Below are 19361 nucleotides of genomic sequence, written 5' to 3'. Positions count from 1 at the left end.
TGCTGGCCTTGCAAAGAGGACGTTCGGAGTGTCCATCACACATGTCGCAGCTTCGCCTCTCCCTGAAGTAATATTCCTACTAGGAATACTTCACGAAACCGACGCCTGCTTCGAGTCAACATTCGCGAAATTGCTGGCTCAAGATCTCTTAGCCATGGCCGACGTCAAGAACCCCACGTCCCCCGCCTTCAAGGCCTTCGTCGACGCCTCTGTACGCGCTCAAACCTGCCGTTGCTTACCAGATAAAATACTCACCCAGTCGGTTTATTACAACTTTGACACAGGCTGGCGCTATGGGAGCGCTGTTTGCAGCCGTGCTGCTGTACCCGTTGGATGTGGTCAAGACGCGGCGCCAGGTGGACGTGGACGACAGCAAGGAGGAGCAGGACGAAGAGGCCAAGGCCAAGGCGCTGGCCGCCCGCAAGAAGAAGGCCAACAACCTGCTGCTGGCCGTGTGGCTCATCTACCGCCGGGAGGGCGTCGAGGGGCTCTTCGCAGGCCTCGGCTCCAAGGTCGTGCACACGGTCTCGTCCAACTTCGCCTACTTCTACTGGTACTCGTTCCTCAAGACGGCCGTGGAGAAGCACTCGAGCACGCCCATCACCACGGGCATGAGTCTGCTCATGGCCTCCACTGCGGGGGCGCTCAACATGTCCATGACGCTGCCGCTAGAGATGATCAATACGCGCGCGCAGATTCAGCCTAGTGACGACGAGGCCAGCGACGCGGACGACAAGGGGGAGCAGAAGAAGCCCCCAAGCCGCACCATGTGGAGCCTCGCCCAGGAGATCTACGCCGAGGACGGCCTGCTGTCTTTCTGGAAGGGATTCATCCCCTCTCTCGTGCTGGTGAGCAACCCGTCCATCAACTACACGGTCTTTGACAAGCTCAAGCTGCAGCTGCAGCACTCCAAGATGGCGGCCAGCAATGCCAAGCGCGTGAGCTCGCTGACTGCGCTGGAGGCCTTCATTCTAGCCGCCATTGCCAAGGCGATTGCCACGATCATCACGTACCCGATTATTCGTGCCAAGGTGCTGATGCAGGCGCAGAAAAAGCAGGTCGCTGGGCCGCAGAAGAGCTCCAGTGGCCAACACCACCACGCTGAGATGGGTAACTCCATGGTGCAGGTGCTCAAGCGAATTGGTGAGCTGGAAGGCCCGAGCGGGTATTTCAAGGGCTGCTCCGCGCAGCTGTTCAACACAGTCATCAAGAGCGCCCTGCTCGTCATGACTAAGGAGCAGATCACCAAGTACACTATGCGCGTGCTGTACCTGCTGCGTCGGGATGCCGGCCCCAAGGCAATTGAAGCTGCTAAGGCGTAGACGACGCGCTGTTACCACTTCTATTCGTCTTGCACTTTTGCGTGATGGACATGAAGCGATGCCTATTGCTTTTACGTCAATGTGGGTAGAATTCAACAATGTTTCGCCTTGTATGCACCAAAAATGCGCTGGCACGTCGACAGTTCATGTTACATGTTAACCATCTTTATTTTTGACCCAAATCTGCACGTGGCCAGTTCCAGACGACGCTCTCGTACACTACATGTATCCACAGGTTGGTCTGGTTTCCAACGCGATACGAAGGGCCCGACACGAAGTCGTATTGGAAAACGCTGTGTAAGCTTAGCACATGCTGGAATCGACGGAACTACAGTAGTCGTGAATGGCTACATTTCTTGTGCCTCTTCGAGCGGTCGTGATTAATTCTGCGACTGGCGGAACATCTCGGTGCGCGTACTGAGTAGGGATTCCATTGGCCTTGCATTGCCCGCGTAAGTTGGGGGGTGCCCGGATGCTGCTGCCGCTTTACAGGAGAATGTGCAGCGTTGGCAATGCGTCTGCAACGCAAGACGAGTCAAAGGGATGCGTTCCGGTGTGTGGTTGAATCACGAGCCCCCTCGAGATGGGGAGAGAAAGATCATCTGGCGTGCGGCGCGCTTCCTCGGCGAGGCTTCCCCGCGGTTCGTTTCCACCACAAGAAGTCCTGGTCAAGGACGAAGCTGTGATTTGAAAGCGTGTATGAAACTGCTCCTGTGCGCCGGCTTCACTGCAGCCTGCGGCGACAGGCATAAGCTCAGTGAACACGGAGATGTCGCTAACAAGAGCGGCTGCATCAGTGCATTCATGGGGTCATTAGATTTTAAACGATAGATAGCGAATTTTTTTTTACAATAAATCAGGCCGCAGTGTCGTGCAAGCCGATCGGGGCGGCGCGCACTCAAGGGCCGTCTCTTCCGTCTTGCTCGCCCTTCAGCGACGAGGGAAGCTCTCGATGAGCCGCAGCGTGTTGGTCCGCGAGGGAGCGTCTTCGACCTGGCGGTGGATGAAGGCGTCCTCGGGCGGCGCCGTCCGCTCGTCGAACACGTCCGCGAACGTGGGGTCCCAGTCCTCTGCAAACAGGTTGCGCATCGAGTGGCCAGTGGGGGAATATTTCTTCTCCGGCGCCACGGGCACGAGGTCCAGCTCGCGCACGTGGAAGCTCGTGACGGACGAGCTCCTTCTCGCTAGCCGGTGCAGCTGTCGCCTAGGCACGGCTGGCGACGCTGCGCCAGCCGCCCTTCTGTCCTTCCTGGCCTCTTCTTCCTGCTGAACACCGTCAGCACCGATCGCGTGGTCTTCGTTCACCATGAGGAACTCCCGGATGAGGTCCAGCGCCAGACAGTGACTGTTGTCATCGTTGCCGTCCCACTCGGGCGCTTCGTCGTCTTCCTCCTCCTCGTCCCCTAGCAGACCCTGTGTAGTCTCCAGCAGGAATCGCACGTAGCTATCCAGCTCCTCCATCCTCGTAGCGTCGAGCCGCTTTTTGGAGAAGCCCAGCCCCGACTGGAAGATGTGGCGGTCAGGGAACCGCACGCGGCCATAGAAACACTGGAGCTCCTCGCAGGCGCTGCAGCCGGCGTGGTGCTTGCTGCTGCTGCTGCTGCTGCTGAACTGGCGCTGCAGCGCGTCGTGCAGCGCGCGGAACTCCGAGTAGCGCTTGGCGACGTACCAGTCGGCGGCGCCGCTGCGGGACACGCGCAGCACGTAGAGCGTGGGGCGGCGGTGCGACTGGTTCTCTCGGCCGTACGAGATGATCTTGGCGGAAACGGGGCGCAGTGAGCGCATCTGGAAGGCGGGCGAGCAGCGGCTGGCGGTCTTTTCAGTGTCGGACGGCGTCATCGTGGCGTTTTATACTTGCCGACTTGCGCAGCAGAACGACTCTTGAGAAATGAGGATGTTGAGGCAAAACGCTGGCTGGCGGGGTGTGCCAATGAGGAGCCGGATCGCTGACATTCATCATCACGGGAGATGGGCGCGCGCAAACTGGGCGATTAGCTCGCTGCGACCGTATCGAATTGACCGCGCCCATTTACACCTTCAACACGATATACATAGATCCATCATTTAAGCACACGCGAATCTTGGAATAGTAATTGGAGGGAAGGGTTGCTTTAGTCCATTCTGCAGGCGGTGAAATATGTACGGTCCTTAATAGTTACGGTGGGCGGCATCAACTAGATGGGGGGAACCAGGCAGTGTCTGGCACGCACACAGGTTCATCTTCTGCTCTTCAAGCAGCTTCTCGGTTTTGCTGCACTTGGTGTAGGGTACTACAATATTAATACACATATTATGTGGATCACACTAATCAAGGTGGACCACAACACCAGCAACGGCTGCATCCGTGCCAGTGACAAGGTTCCAAAACCACCACAAATGCCTGAAAAACACCATGCACGCTGACAAGCACAATACCACGTGTTTTCACCACATCAGAACATTCGCGGCCACCACAAAATCACAGGAGACCACAAGAATTTATAAGCAATCATCCCTTAGTGCGCACCAGCACAACCGATAGTATTCATCCAATTATATACCTCTATTATGAAGAGTTTACCCAATCACATCACGCGCTCCGTAGCCTAAAGTACAACTTGACTGGTCGCGCTCGTCCGAGACCTTGCTGCTTCAAACTCTCTCTACTTCCAAACAAGTTCCTTCTCGCCTAGATCCCCGCTCGCTTCTCGACAATGCCCCGCCCGCACGCCTGGAACCTGCTCTGCAGCGGTGTTTCGTCCGAAGACTCCGCTCTCCTTCTCCAAGGAATGAAAACGTGGAAGACTGTCAAGAGCCAGCTGATGTCGTGCGCGGCTTGCAGCAGCGGCACTCCGCACTCTATGCGCTACAAGGTGCTGCGCTGCGCCTGTAAGCACTGCACGGACGCAGTTCCCTACCAGGTCTGCCCATGGCGGCTGAAGGTGCTGGTCTGCCAGGAGACCGACGTCGTCGACATGCACGAGCTGGGCGAGCACCATTCGCGCGCGCGAACGCCGTCCAAGTTGTGCATCACGCCGCAGCAGCGCGACTTCATCAAGGAGCTGGCCCGCGAAAACGTGATGCCGCTACGCATCCGGCACGCATTGGGACGCAAGTTTGGTCACCGTCCTGCCGCGCTACCCAGCCTGCGCTCGGTGTAAAACATTGTGCATCACTTTCGTCGAACGCGGCTGGGCGGCAACGACAAGCGCAAGGCGATTGTGGAGGCGGTGCGGGCATCCGCATTTAGTGGGCGTGAAGGCGACCACGACTCCTTTACGTTCACTAGTGCGTACGATACCTCTGGCCTCCCCGAGATTGGAAACGGCTCAGATCCTCGGCCGTTCTTGATCGGCATGACCACCAAGGCACTTCTGCGCAACGCCGCGCGGGACGCGAACACCTTTGTGTTGCACCTCGACGCTACGTTCAAACTGAACAGCGTTGGTTACCCGGTGCTTGTCTGCGGCATCACCGACGCCACCAGAGCCTTCCACCTGGTGGCGCTCTTCATCACGTCGCAGCTCCAGTACGAGCACTTTGAAGCCGCGCTCGTTGCGTTGTGCCGTGTGTATGCTCGGGTCAACGGCGCGGAGTGGCAGGTGAAATTCGTTCTTGGAGACGCAGACAAGGCACAACACAAAGCCTTCCGCAGTGTCTTCGCCGACTGCTCATTTACGTACCTCATGTGCTTCTACCACGTAGTGGCAAAGCTGCGCGAGAGGACTCGCGGATTGAGCTCGGAGCTCTCTACATTAGTGTACAAGGGCGTCTACGACTTGCACTTCGCTCAAAGCAAGAGCGAGTACGTGGCCCTGTAAATACCACTTCAAAATGGGGTACTGCTGTCACTTGCTGTTTGCCCAGCAGTCCCGCAGCGTAGTGGACGAGTCTGGCGAGGAAATCCTTGTAAACAGGAAGCGAGTTCGAAACGCTGGGCGCCCGCAAAGTATTGGCCACGCGCTTCAGCGTCTGTAGGTAGCAATGATAATAACACACGTTTGCAGCGCTCACATATCCATTATGCTTGCCATTATCTACACAGTAACAGACTAAGCCACACATACAAAACACATCATGTTAACGACGAAGAGATAACACCCCGGAGTAAAGCGACCATAACACTTATTATCTTATTGCACTTACGAGATGGTGTCTCGATCTTGCAGCGACCAACATGACGCTCATCGCGTGGTGCACGCAATCCAGGCAGGCAGCAGAGTCATCTGCGAGCAGCAGACAGCCGACGACCCACTCCAGTCCAGCACCAGGCGCTGGCCGCGCGCTGACGACCACCGACGACACGCTCCAGATCAGCTCTATGCGCTGGTCGCGCCAGCCGAGCGCAACAGGCCACCGACGACGCGCTCCACCCACGCTGCTGGCCACCGACGATACTCCTGCACCCGCCCGCAGCGGACCACAGACGACGCGCTCCACGCTCCGCTGAAGGCCGCGCTCAGTCCACTCAGTCTAGTTCTTGAATGGGGAGGGAGGGAGGGAGCTTTTGGGAGGTGAGACGTTTTAACCTAGACCTAACGACAAGTTGCAACTGACTGACAGGATGCGCCGACTGGCAGATGAGCCGTCTCTGTCATGGTGCTGGACTGGATCCCATTGTGTTTGTCAGGGATTGTATGGTGTTTATGATATTTTGTGCGTGCCAGTGCCAGAAAGAAATTGACCAGCTGCTGCTCACATCTCACAAAGTCGACGACGAGACACAGAGCTGTAAGTTGGCATGTTCATGGTAACTGACTGGATGAAGTCTTACATTTGTCGATTGATTGGTGAATCTTATGTGCGCTGATGGACAGGGTTCAACTTGTTGTCTACCACGCCGTGTAGCGAAAGCGCATTGGGCTGACATCGAGAATGGTGATGAAAATAAGCTTGCCTCTCCATCGCAGAAGCAAATGATTCGCCCTTATAACATTTATATTTTTATTGTTTGAAGGAAAATATATAGACTAGGCTCGTGAGCGATGAGAGGCAAGAGCCAACCCACACACACAAAAATGAAATTCTTGAAGCACACAAATCAACAGTATAGTCCATATCCGCGCCAGACATGTTGATGGTCACCTCAGGACCTCTGCCAAAATTCAAGTAGTCACACGTCACAGGGAAAATATGGTGGACACAAATATGGGCAGCAGCAAATTACTTGTGTTCAGTATGCAGGTCTGAACGTCGGCGAAAGCTACAACTGAGTTCTGGTCAAGAGCTACAGGCCCTTGAGTGAGCGCGGACCCAGCTAACTGCGCCCTGCATCTTCTGCCGGATGCCACCGCCTTCTTTTGCTGCGCTGCCACTTGGCGCTTCAGTCTCCCTGCTGCTGCAGCTTGCTGACGTGCTGCTTTTCGAGAAACAGTTTCCACCTTGCGTGCAGCTCTTGCTACCGCTGCTTCCTGTTTCGCTTGCTTGGGGGCTCTAACTTTCATAAAATGGCTCACTCAGGCATGGGCGAGAGCTTAAAATGCGCGGGGAGCTCTCCTCTTCCTCACCAGTGAATCTGGTGCTGGTAAGACACGTTTTGTGGGTGGTATGAATTGCTGGACACAAGGGCTTGTTTTGCTTATTGACTTGGTTTTGTATACTTCTCCAAAACCATAATCATGTCCAGACCATCAACATGTCTGGCGTGGATACTACCGGAAACGCAGCCGTAAAACTCAGTTTCAAGCAAAAGCTGCTGCAGTGGGAAACAACACTATAGTGTATCACACGGCAAACATCCGCGCGCAGAAGTTATCTCACTTTCAAGTAGTCGCGATTTACGAAAAACTCACGTTTCGTGGGTCTCGCGCTCAAGGCTTCAGAGAACCCTGCTTTTGGTTCTCAAGCCGCTATTGAAGTTTCATCGAGCGAGCAAGTGTTGCTATCTGATAGGAACGATATTGTGCTGGTACCTAGAGCATTGCCTACTGTTTCTACAGTGGCGCCATGTCGTGCTGCAGCAAGTTTTGCAAAACCATTGTTTGAATACGAAGTAGTGTCATGGTCGATCAATGAGCAACAACTCCACGAATACTACAACTCATACAATATCCGACTGGATTATACGTTCGTGCTTGGACAGTGAGGCTGCAGCAAACAGCACGAGATTGAAACCTGCGGCAGCGCCCGGCGCGCTGTCAAAACGTACTACGAGAAATCAAGGCTGTACGGCTGATACAATTTCGAACTACTAGGGAGTATGGCTTGGTGCATTTGACCGGGTTTTTGCAGGGCAATATTGAGTGAGTACTTCGGCAAGCTGGCGTATAAGTCGAAGAAGCTCTGGACAACGACGGGTTACGGATTGGTTTTAAAACCCGATCAAAGAACGGAAACCAATTACAGATTGACAGTCGTGAGCGATGTGCGATCGTTGCATGGGTGAACCACTCATGCGCACCCGCTGCTGGATTTTTTCAAGTTGGTCAAGGACGAGTTTCGGTAGTAGCGACTACGTTGCGCAATGGGGACCCTGGCGAAGTGCTTACCGTCTCATACGGTAAAAAGCTCTGGTTTATCTGTCGGTGTAGCTTTGAACGATGCTGATTCGGTACGATATAAAGTAGCTACTCAACAATGAAAAATAACTAGTTGGGGCATTCTTTTTTAGCATCTAGGAATTTTGCTGAAGTACGATTGAAAGTGACACCAGACACGGTAATTGGAACATTATTGCGAGAAATGACTACTTGAAAATTATATAGTAACTACTTGGAAATAAACCCCGCTGATCGAAGTTATGGATTTTGGACACCGTGAAGCTTGACGGAGCGGAGGTAGGGCAGCACTCTGGGAGAGACCGGAGCAGCGGAAGTTGACCACTTGAGGGGTAGAACGAAGATTCAAAAGTGATTGAATGAATTCTTTAGCTCGCTAGCCTTGTCGCTATCTCTGGATTTACTGGATACACACTACTTGATTTTTTACAGGATATTGAGTCACTTCAGTCAATCAGAGAGCGCCACGTCGATGACCATCTTGTACGTACAATCTTGTACCCACAGGTGGCGTAATCGGCGTGGGTTCGGATTGGACCGGTTCGGGATAACCGGTTCATGGTCAATAACCGATACCAAACCGGTAACCCTCAATATCCGCATCTGTCCACAGACTCACAAGTTAGCTGAGTAAATAACAAACGCAATAGCTCAAAGTAAAACCTACTGCTTCAAGATGAGAAATGAAAGGTGGCATTGGTGGTCAAAACGCCAACGCAACTACACATGGTGATAAAATTGTTCTATGGATACACTTTGTACTTGAGCTTTTTGGTGCTGTCATGAAAGCGTTAATATATTGTACTGTTCCTTGCTAAATGCTGGTTCTTGACTCTGTTACGGTTGTTCCGAAGCCAGCTTGGACCCTTTACCTAAGCCCTTGAAGGTGAGCAAGCATTACCTATAAAAGGAAATCCGTCTTCAACTTCGCGGTTGGCAAACACGAACGCTGCTCTCCAGGGTCTATGTCTGCCACGAACGCCTTCTGTGACGGGGGTCACACGCACCTTAGCCTTAGAGGAAGCGTTAACGCGCTAACCACAACAGACGCCTGGCGTCTCTGTTGTAAGCTTGCCTTCCAGTCGTTTCCGGGTACCGAGTACCAAACGACTTGCGAACTTCCAGGTTAGAGTTAAACTGTCTGTATTAATCTCACTTGTAAGGTTCTAACTACTGTAAACTATCTGCATACTGAACTCCTGTCTAAACTGACGATCTCCCAAATGGGTGGCCCCCATTTGATCCGCTACGGTAAGTCCGACTCCGTACCTAGTGTGATGTACACCATCGTACTTAACGTGCTGCCGAGTGCCACACACCAATTCGTGTGAAGTACGTATTCGTACTTAAGGTGACCAGTGTGAACCACACCGAAGAACAATGGGTCTCCCCCTTTCACAAGTTCTTTTGCTCGGCAACGGTGTAGGCCAGCGTGGCCCCGTTACACCCTCCCACACCCAAACGGGAAGCACCTGTCCCAGGGGGAATCCAGCGACGAAGAAGGCCCTGCCTCATTCCGCATTTTGCGCCCGAGTGAACACGCACCGACGACACACCAGGCCCAACGGGCACGCGACCGAGACGCCCACATCCGGGATGGCGAAGACAGGCGGAGCCAAAGCGCGTAGCGCTGCCGATGCCAAGAAGAAAGGCGATGCCGCCCAGGCGCAGAAGCCTCCCAAACACCCGAGAGCAAAATCCGCTTCCAAGAAGCCGGGCGATCCGCCCTCTCGAGCCAAGCCTGCCAAGACCAAGTCCCGATCCAGCAGCAAGCGCACAGCGGTGCAGCTGCCCGGTCCGCAGGAGGCCAGCAGCAGCAGCGAGTCGGACACCGACTGTACGAACCCTGGGCTCATTCTTGGCGACGAGGATTGCCCGGATGTCGACATGGAGGAGGCTCCAGGAGCGGACGACCAGCATACGCCGTCGGCATCTACGGCAACGCCTCCAACGACCTCGGCCAGCGGCAAGGAAACTCCAAGAGCTAGTGGCGGGGCCTCTACGCCTGATGAAACCCAGCCGGGTGCCCCGCGGGACTCGACAAACGAAGGAGAGGCTCACACAGCGCACGACGCCCCTGATTCGCAACCTGCGGGCGATGGGCAGGCTGCCGCCGATCGGACTTCGTCCGTCACGGAGATGGAGGTTGATCAAGGCCCGAATTGGGACGCGAAGCGTTCGCCTCCGGAGGACGTCTCGAACGAGGTCGACTACGACGAGTCGGACTCCGAGAAGGGACTCGAGCAAGGGGAGGTCAACGACCCCAATGCTTACCCCAAGCTCACGGAGCAGCAACGCGCTCTCCATCCAGGGAGTCCCATGACTCCTCGCAGCAAGGCTGCCGTTGAGCGCAACACGGAGCGAGCGAAGGCCGAGCCTGCACGTCGAATCCCATCGACCGAGCGGGAACCGCAAGTCATCACCAACGTCTGTAGTGAAGACGACGTCCCGCTTGAGCTGCTGCAGCGCGACAACCGACAACATCTCAGCGAGCGCGCTCGAGATGTGAAGGTAGCCATCGAGCAGCGCCGAGACTCGAAGCGCGATCACGAGTCTGCGACTCCTCGAACGCGAGAGCAACTTCTCGCATTGCGATACTGGTCCTTCCGAGACTACAGCGAATATCTCCGGCGGAGTCGGGAACCCGGGCACAGGTTGCCGCACTACGACGAGTGTCCGGTCGTCTTGTACGACGACACGGGCCTGGCCCGTCAATCCAACGAACTTGAGTTCACGCAGTGGCTCCGCCACTTGGGATATCCCATGCCTGAGTTTCCGGATTCTCCGTATCGCCTCGATTGGCTCGCCCAGCGACGTCTTCGGTTTCGTATGGCGAAGATGGTCGTCGACGGCCAGTGGCGCACCCGCAGCTTCGACCGCAACCTGCCCACCCCGGGGGTCATCCTCGAGGAGGTCCTTCAGAAGGTCCAGAAGTCCTGGCAGTCCCAGCCGATAGAACCTCGAAGTGTTCTTGGCCGGGTTAACGCCGACTGGCTCCGTGGGAACGCTCATAAGCGTCCACGAGGTCGGCGCAGTCCTCCGAGAGGCGTCTTCCAGACTCCCACGTGTTTTGATCCTCTGGATAACCGCGCCACTTCACCAGATACTGGTAGTGACCGATACGCCCGCGGCGCTTCAGTATCCTCTCGACATGATAGTGGAGAGCGCCCTCATTACCAATCAGTGGGGGCGGGGGACGCCACGGACGTGTCGACGGACCCGGACGCCTCGCGTCACTCGTCGGTGTCGTACACCTCGACGAAAGACGTCTCGTCGGTCCGGGGGAGCCTCCTGACTGCTGTGGAGGGCTGCCAAAGGCTGCTGGAGATGAAACGGACGGATCTTGTGTCCCTACGCGGTCGCGTGCATCTTGTCGAGTCGACTGTTGAGTCAAGACGGGACGTCCCTCATGATTTAGGTCGTCTCGAGCGCGGAGCGCATGATCTGCAACAGCGGGTTGATGGCCTCGAGCAGGAGCTTCGTCAGGTCGCTCACCGCTGCTCGGAGAGCGAACGAGCCCTTCAGGAGGACCGCGGTGCCCTTCGGGATCATCTTCACTGGATCCGACAGCTCTATGCCCGCGTGGGCGCACTGGAGGATCAGACCCCTCAGAGGGCCGCTGCTCCGCCGGCTGTTCCAGCCCCACCCCAAGCTGACTTGATGCAGATGATGGCGAGCGTCCTTCGGCAGTATTCGAACTCGTCGGACTCTCAGAGTCGTCTGCCTCAGCCGGGCGATAAGGCTTGAGCAAGCCCACGTAGAACGTTGGATGCGTGGCCATGGCCGATGGCAGGTCCAGCGTGTACGCGTTGCCGTGGACCCCAATGACCGTGAACGGCCCCACGAATCGTGGCCGAAGCTTGGTGCTGCCCACCGCAGTGACTGCCTGGATAGGGATATTCTTAGCGTTTAAGAGGACCTGGTCCCCAAATTTAAACACGTGCGTGTTCTTACGCCCTTGCCTGTCACTATGTTCCTTTTGCGTGTCTTGAGCAGCCGCCATAGCGTCCCGGACGCGCTGTCGTACTGCTTCACTTGTCTCGATGAACGTGAGGAGGTTCCGTTTGACGGACGAACGGAGGCCTTGAAGGCCACGCGAATCTTCGGCGATAGCCTCTCCCCCACCCAAACTCGAAGCCGGTGGCAACGATAGCGGCGTACGCGGATGACGCAAGCCATTTACGTAAAATGGGGTGAAACCCGTCGACGAATGCACAGCATTATTCAGCGCAAACTCCACTTGGGGTAGCAGCGTGCTCCACTTGGTGGGGTCTTCAGTGCAGATGCTGCGCAGTACGTCTTCCAACACTCGGTTCACGCACTCCGTCTGACCATCGGTCTGTGGATGGTCCGCTGTGGACATGTCCAATCTCGTACCGAGAAGACGGAACAAGTGTGTCCAAAAGTGTGACACAAAGCGCGGATCTCGATCACTCACGAACGCCTCCGGGAGGCCATGGTGTCGAAAGACAATATCGACGAAGAGCTGTGCCGCTTGCGGCGCCGTCACGCTCTTCTTCACCGCGACAAGCCGCACCATCTTGCTCAAACGGCAGACGAAGACCAAGATGCCAGTGTGGCCGCGCGTGTCCGCCGGAAGCTCAAAGATGAAATCCATGCTCACCGAGCGCCAACAGTCAGCCGGCACCGGCAAGCTCATCAATGGAGCCGACGACGATGGGGCGGGCTTCACGCGTTGGCACGTCTCACACGTCTGCACGTACGTGCGCACCCACTTATACATATGTGGCCACCAGAAGTTGCGCGCCACAGACGTATACGTCTTCTCTCGGCCAAGATGACCGCTGAGCGGCGTGTCGTGTGCCTCGTAGAGGACTCGATGACGTAAGTTCTCGTCGTTGGGAACCACGATACGGGGCTCGTCGCTTTCGTCTACCTGTTAGTAGAGGAGACCGTCCGCTAGTGAGTAGCGGTGCAACCGTGAGCGCTGCCGAGCTGTGAGTTTCACAGCCTTTTCAGGCACCTTCAGTGAAGTTACGAGATCGGCGAGATCGCCATCCTCTGCGTACGCCTCGCGTAGCAGCTCATAGAGTGGGGACTCGAGATACGCAACGTGCGCCAGCTCATAGTCCGGGCGCCGGGACAACGCGTCCGCGAGGACGTTCTGCTTCCCTGGTTTGTACTCCACCGTGAAGTTATACTCCGCAAAGAAGGAGAGCCACCTCGCCATACGCTGGGAGAGGTGGGGCGACGACGTCGCTGTCCGCAAAGACGCATGATCTGTGTAGATCACGAAGGGTTCGCTGCCAAGCAGGTGTACCCGAAACTTTACGAGCGCGTACTTCATCGCCAGAAGCTCCTTGTCATGGACAGGGTAGTTCTTTCAGCCGTCTTGAGTTGGCGCGACTGGAAAGATACTACCCGTTCTCTGCCATCGGCATCGACCTGCAGCAGGGCACAGCCTATGGCAAAGTCGGATGCGTCGCATACCACACTGAAAGGACGATCATCGTCGGGCAAAGCCAAAATCGGAGCGCTCTGCAGGCTGCTTTTGATTGCCTCGAAAGCCTGCTGGGCTTCATCGTTCCACGACCATTCCGCCTCCTTCTTTAAGAGGTTCGTCAGTGGCCGTGCCATCTCAGCGTAGTTGGCGCTGTACTTGTGTAAGTAGTTGGCAAGGCCAAGCCACTTGCGCAAGTCCTTCTGGGATACTGGCACTGGCCATTGTGCGATCGCGCATATCTTCTCAGGGTCCGCACGGACACCATCCTTGCCAAGGAAACATCCCAAGAAGGGAATCTCCTCGGTTCCGAAGATACACTTGTTGATGTTCGCATACAAGCGATTCTCGCGCATGCACATCAATACCTCGCGGAGGTGGTTAACGTGCACTTCGACAGCCGTCTTGTCTCCTGAGGCACGACTGTGCACGAAGATATCATCAAAGTACGTCTGTACGAACTGCCCCATCGGCCGGAAGAGTTGAGTCACCAATCGATTGAACGTGGCTGGTGCGTTCGACAACCCTTGGGGCATCACGAGCCATTCCCACAGCATCCCGCTGGGTGTGCTCACCGCTGTGAGCGGGACGTCTGATTCCCGCACCAGCAGCTGACAGTAGCCATCGACCATGTCGAGTGCACTGAAGATGGTGCAGCCCGCCATGTTGTTCTGTAACACGTCCTTGCGAGGGATTGGCGTGGACGCCGGGATGGTTGCTGCATTCAACTTGTTGAACGCATGTACCATACGCCACTTCCCATTGGGTTTACGCACGCAAAACGTCGGAGACGAGTGCGGCGACTTTGACTCGCGCACCATGCCCGCGGCATATTTCGCCGCGAAGAATGCGTCGATCACATCGACTTGCTCCTTCGGTAGTGGTCATTGGCGCGTGGTGCAATATTTGGTGCCCGGCACCAAATCGATCTCGTGTCGCACACCTCGATCTGGAGGTAACACCGACGGTGGGTTATCGCTGACCACATCCGAGAACTCCTTCAAAAGGGGGTAGTACGGATCCGACGGGTCTTTCAAAATGGCCGCGCCATATCGTTTCTGCCGCGAGGAGGTCCTCTCGTCTTCCAACACCTCGGGGTCCATGACCGAGGAGGTGTTGAGCTCGATCGAATCGAATTCGCGTCGGATCAGGACCATCTCCTCGAGCACGCCCGCCTTCAGAGAGTCGAGAAACTCGACATACGAGAGCTCTTCGAGTTCCAGTAGCTCTGCTACCGCGGGCAGAACAGCTAACTTCCCGCCGTCCTTGTATTCGCCCGTGAGCATGTCCAATACCGTTGGTCCGACCACCCTCTCCGAGGGGTCTGCAATGCGGCGTACTACGCCTGGACGTAGTCCCGCTGTAGTTGTGCCAGCTCTAGCGTCTTCTCTTGCGTGAGCTGCCGCAGCTCGAACGCTTTGCGTAGTGGGAGACCCCGCTCGACCACTCTCGGTTGCGCGAGCCCCAGCTCTAGCGTCTTCTCTTGCGTGAGCTGCCACAGCTCGGACGCCTTGTATGCCGCCCGCCCCGTGGGCAAAGGCGACGTTCTCGTTCTTGAGAGTTCCATGAGCCTCATCCTGAGGAGCACACAAAAATCCCATAGCTTCTCCCACACCCACCGAAGGCACATAAGCTCTCGAGGATGTAGAACTCGCGGTCGGCATAGCCGAAGGCAGTCCAAGTACTTCCGAAGTACCTGCAAAGTGCCGTTCGCCGCGTGGCACACGATGTTCGTGCACAAACCCGTCTCGGGAAGAGGAGGGGACATGACCCGCCAGGGCTCTGTCCGCGAGGGGTTTGTGACTAGCACCGATGGTGCGACTTCGCCAATCAATCCATGGCTCATGTTTAGTAAGCCAAGGCATGCCTAGGATAAGATCGTATCGATCGTCCATGTCGAGGACAATGAACGGTTCGACCGAATTGAAGTCGTCAAACTTGACGTTTAGAGATAGTAGAACCTTCCGTGTAGACACGATGGATCCAGTCGCCAGGCGAACAGATACGTTTGTATTTCGCTTAGATGCTTCCAAAGCACTAGCATACAATGCACTGTTCCTAGCCACACTGGACTTCGTCACGAAGTTGTAGGACGCTCCCGAATCAATCAGGACCTTCAACGGCTCGTCATATCCCTTAACGCTGGCTGTGACAACAACGAGGTTGGACCGCGCGGCGGCCACGGAGAGACACAGAAGTGTCGTCCCTGGGACTTGCTCCCCAGGAGGTGGAGGTGGCAGAGCTACCGACCTCGAGGAGGAGCGATGTCTCCCAGCAGGGCGTCCCGCACCTACTGGGAGTCGCCGTTTTCCGAAACCGCAGACTCGATCACATTGAGTGACGGAGCGGCCTTGCCGCGGCCCGTCTTCCACGGATTCGTTGGGCAGTTCCGGCGGAAATGACCAAGCTGATTACAGCCAAAGCAGCGACCACTCGCGCGTTGATTGCGCTGGGGACGAGCCGACTCGGCCGACGAGATCTCCATAGGAGTGGGATCTTCCGTCGCCTCTGTGCGACCCGCGTAACCCTGCGCCGAGCGCACGCAATGATCTTCCAGCATGGTGATGTGCACGGCATCGTTGAACGTCGTTGGCTGTCTGCGGAAGAGCTCAGTCCGAACCGGGCCCGGACGGACGCCATCCATGAAGACCGTCACCTTAACGTCCTCAGAGAGGGGAGCACCTGCCATGGCAGCTTCGAGATTCTGCAGCTCCATGACGTAGTCTTGAAGCGTGCGCTTTCCTTGCTTGCACCGCAAAAAGAGTGACCGGTAACGGTAGGCCACATTGGCCAGGAGGAAAGTCGAACGCAGTTCTTGTTCCATGAACGCCCACGAGGTGAAATACCCCGGAGACGAAGTCTCTCGTGCCATCGCCCATGCGCGTGCACGCCCTCCCAGATTGGAAAGCGCGAAGGCAACTTGGGCTCTTGACTCGTAGATCTGCCCAGCGCTCAGCGCTATCTCGATCTCACGAATCCAGAAGACAAGACTGTCTGCTTCTTTGCCGTCGAACGTCGGTACCGACATCCTGACGGGCTTCGTAGTTCCTTGCCGTGCGGCGTATGAAGCAGGACCCGAGGGGTTCGCCTGCGCCACACTCTGCGCCTCAGCTCGCATCGCCGTGCGAGCAGCTTCCTGTGCTGCAGTACTCACGTGAGCAATCAGCGACGATTCGTACTTGTCGAAGCGTTCCACGCGTGACCTCTGCTGCTCTGCAGGGAGGTTGGGGAATCCAGCAAACGCTGCTTCGCCCAGGAGACTGACCATCTTTTCTAGCGTAGCCCAGTGGGCATCTGAAAGATGAGGAAAATCCTGCCGGGACAGCAGCCTGCTCTCTGAGTCTTCCATCCTCAGAGAGATCTTGATTGTAGCGATCCGCGCCGGTCGCGGGAGTGACTACAAGTGCTACCAGGTGTGACGGGGGTCACACGCACCTTAGCCTTAGAGGAAGCGTTAACGCGCTAACCACAACAGACGCCTGGCGTCTCTGTTGTAAGCTTGCCTTCCAGTCGTTTCCGGGTACCGAGTACCAAACGACTTGCGAACTTCCAGGTTAGAGTTAAACTGTCTGTATTAATCTCACTTGTAAGGTTCTAACTACTGTAAACTATCTGCATACTGAACTCCTGTCTAAACTGACGATCTCCCAAATGGGTGGCCCCCATTTGATCCGCTACGGTAAGTCCGACTCCGTACCTAGTGTGATGTACACCATCGTACTTAACGTGCTGCCGAGTGCCACACACCAATTCGTGTGAAGTACGTATTCGTACTTAAGGTGACCAGTGTGAACCACACCGAAGAACAATTGGTCTCCCCCTTTCACAAGTTCTTTTGCTCGGCAACGGTGTAGGCCAGCGTGGCCCCGTTACACCTTCGATCGCACCGGCTCTTTAACGTGTACAATCGAACCTTTCAGCCAGCGGATACGCTTCACATTACGTTGAACTTGAGCGCTCGACGGATAGCCAAGTACCGGTTTCGGTACATTGGGGCTCGCAATAGGTTGCTCCAGATCAGACGAGGTGGCACGGCATTTTCGTCTATATTTTTTCATCTCTGTTGTAACTTTAGGCTGAGGAGGCACCACACAACTGACGTCGCCACGAAAACGAGGTGCATCGATGCGGAGAGTAAGCCACTTTAACTCCATTGAACAATGACACTTTCCAGCGCGTTTGACATTTCATTCGCCCTGTGTTGCTTTCGCAAGTCTCAGTCCTGCTGTACAGCTGTCTCTCTTTCATTTCGTAATCCCCAGGGCAGAGAATACAAAGCCGCAGCCTCTTATCACACACCGCTGAACAGCAGAGAGTTTCCCAACGGAACTTCACGTAGTCGGCATTCTTTCAGCTTCAGCCAGGTGTGGGGTGGAGGCATAGTGTTTTTGTAGACGGCAAGTGGGGTTATAATGCTGTGAGATCGGTATAACGTTGGGGGTCCGCCGACGAATGCCTGGAGCAGACAGACAGGCGCAAACAACGTATGACGCGCCTGCATCACGAATCTCACGGGAAATCTATTGTGTATGCTATCCGCCAGTAACCTATACTCTGATGTATCATCTGGTGGCGTCGTGGATAATGTTGTCGATTCGTGTACGCTGGATATTGATGTACCATTAGCTGTCTACTGGCGGTCAAGACTCAATGCACGTGTAAGAGCCGAGCAACGCAACATCATCAGTCGAATCCGCACACAGAGAGCCCGAGTCGCCGCCTGCATACTTACCACGGTTGCGCAAACGCTAGTTCCAGCAAGCCCCAACCAAGCATTGCATGTTCTAGATTGCACACCACGAGGGAGCTCTTAGGTAAATGGATAGTACACAGCAAACGGATAAGACATGTTAGTTCAATTTCCGATTTACCTCTAAGGTAACAAGCCCAACCTAAGACCTTACACAAGACCTCCAGTTACATCTGGTCGGCGGCACCGCGTGTCATTCGCCAGCAAGACGTAGCCACAAGCAGCGTATAAACGTGATTTATTTTCCTTTGTCTCTTGTCTTCTGTCCTACTCGTACCTTCTTGACACCTTGCGCTGACCTTGCTGATTCAAGACTGAGCTCCTACTCACGCATAGCTGGCAGCGCTTGTCTACCAGCCATTAATCCTACTGCAATCCTTACCTGCATGCTGTAACTTCTCTACTTCTCACCTCGCCTCGTCTCTCATTGCGCCAGCCTCCGATGCGCCAACGGCTGCATCCGGAGCTGATCTGCAACAGAGTGCTACGCTGGAATAAGGCTGGAGGAGAGGATATTCGAACCCCCTCCTCAGCCCACCCCAAGTTGACAAACGACTGAAAAACCAGGAAGCTAAAATTAAATAGATTAACTCCTTTTTGGAATGACCGAACTTAACACACTATACCCGACTTAACCGGAACTGGGAGTGGAGGGGAATCGAAACAACGAATCCCGCAGTGGAAATGATTGATTTAAAACCAGCCAATTAAAACATTTCATTATGTTCTTAAGACTATGTGTTGTCTGTAGAAGGTGTCGTGTGACGGGGCACACAGAACCTTGCACAGAGGAAGTGCTAGAGAGCGTAAGCTCTCGGTCAAACGGTTCCCGGTCTAAGGGAACCGACTACGAGGTTTAAAGACTGAATATATTTTGTAGGTGAGTCAAGCTTGATCCTTACAAACTCTAAGTCAACTATAGTAAAAGCTAAACAAGTGCCCAATGGTTGGCTCACCGCCAACCGGTACCACGTACCATGGGCACAAAAGAGAGACATCCCGTCACTCTTTATGTAACATGGGTACACGTCGGTGTACCCCGTTACATGTCGAGTTCAGAACCAGCGTCTCCAAAAAGATATCTCCATCCAAATGCGTTGAAATCACGAGCAGAGGTCGCTGCTCTCATAATCCATTTATTAACCTAACCCTATCGGTACCTCGTGGATACGCTGAGAGAAAGACCGCCTGGATCTCCTTCTTCTCCCTGCTAGAAGTCTTCACCACACGTCCACGTACATTCCAGCCTTCTTCGTAGCCTGCACCCTGCTGCACTTTGTTTCTCATATTCTTACTCCGCTGCCCATATTGTGCGCTTTGGGAATTCCCATTTACTAGGTGGTCCACGTAAT

At 55.2% G+C, this 19361-nt stretch overlaps 2 protein-coding genes across 2 annotated transcripts; one reads left to right on the top strand and one right to left on the bottom strand.

The window, feature by feature from the left end:
* Nucleotides 1–154: 154 nt before the first annotated feature.
* On the top strand, nucleotides 155–1322 carry KRP23_11216 (Peroxisomal adenine nucleotide carrier 1; the record flags this gene model as incomplete). The annotated part of the gene is made up of 2 exons (XM_067881744.1): nucleotides 155–211; nucleotides 285–1322. 2 exons carry the CDS (start codon nucleotides 155–157, stop codon nucleotides 1320–1322), a joined length of 1095 nt encoding a protein of 364 aa, XP_067741028.1.
* A 930-nt stretch (nucleotides 1323–2252) lies between these two features.
* KRP23_11215 (uncharacterized protein) lies at nucleotides 2253–3161 on the bottom strand (the record flags this gene model as incomplete). Its single annotated transcript, XM_067881743.1, has 1 exon — nucleotides 2253–3161. One exon carries the CDS (start codon nucleotides 3159–3161, stop codon nucleotides 2253–2255), a length of 909 nt encoding a protein of 302 aa, XP_067741027.1.
* Nucleotides 3162–19361: the final 16200 nt, after the last annotated feature.

This window comes from Phytophthora ramorum, assembly GCF_020800215.1.
Source record: "Phytophthora ramorum isolate Pr-102 chromosome Unknown Phyram_PR-102_s0011, whole genome shotgun sequence".
Lineage (NCBI taxonomy): Eukaryota > Oomycota > Peronosporomycetes > Peronosporales > Peronosporaceae > Phytophthora > Phytophthora ramorum.
This window is presented reverse-complemented; position numbering and strand designations above follow the sequence as displayed.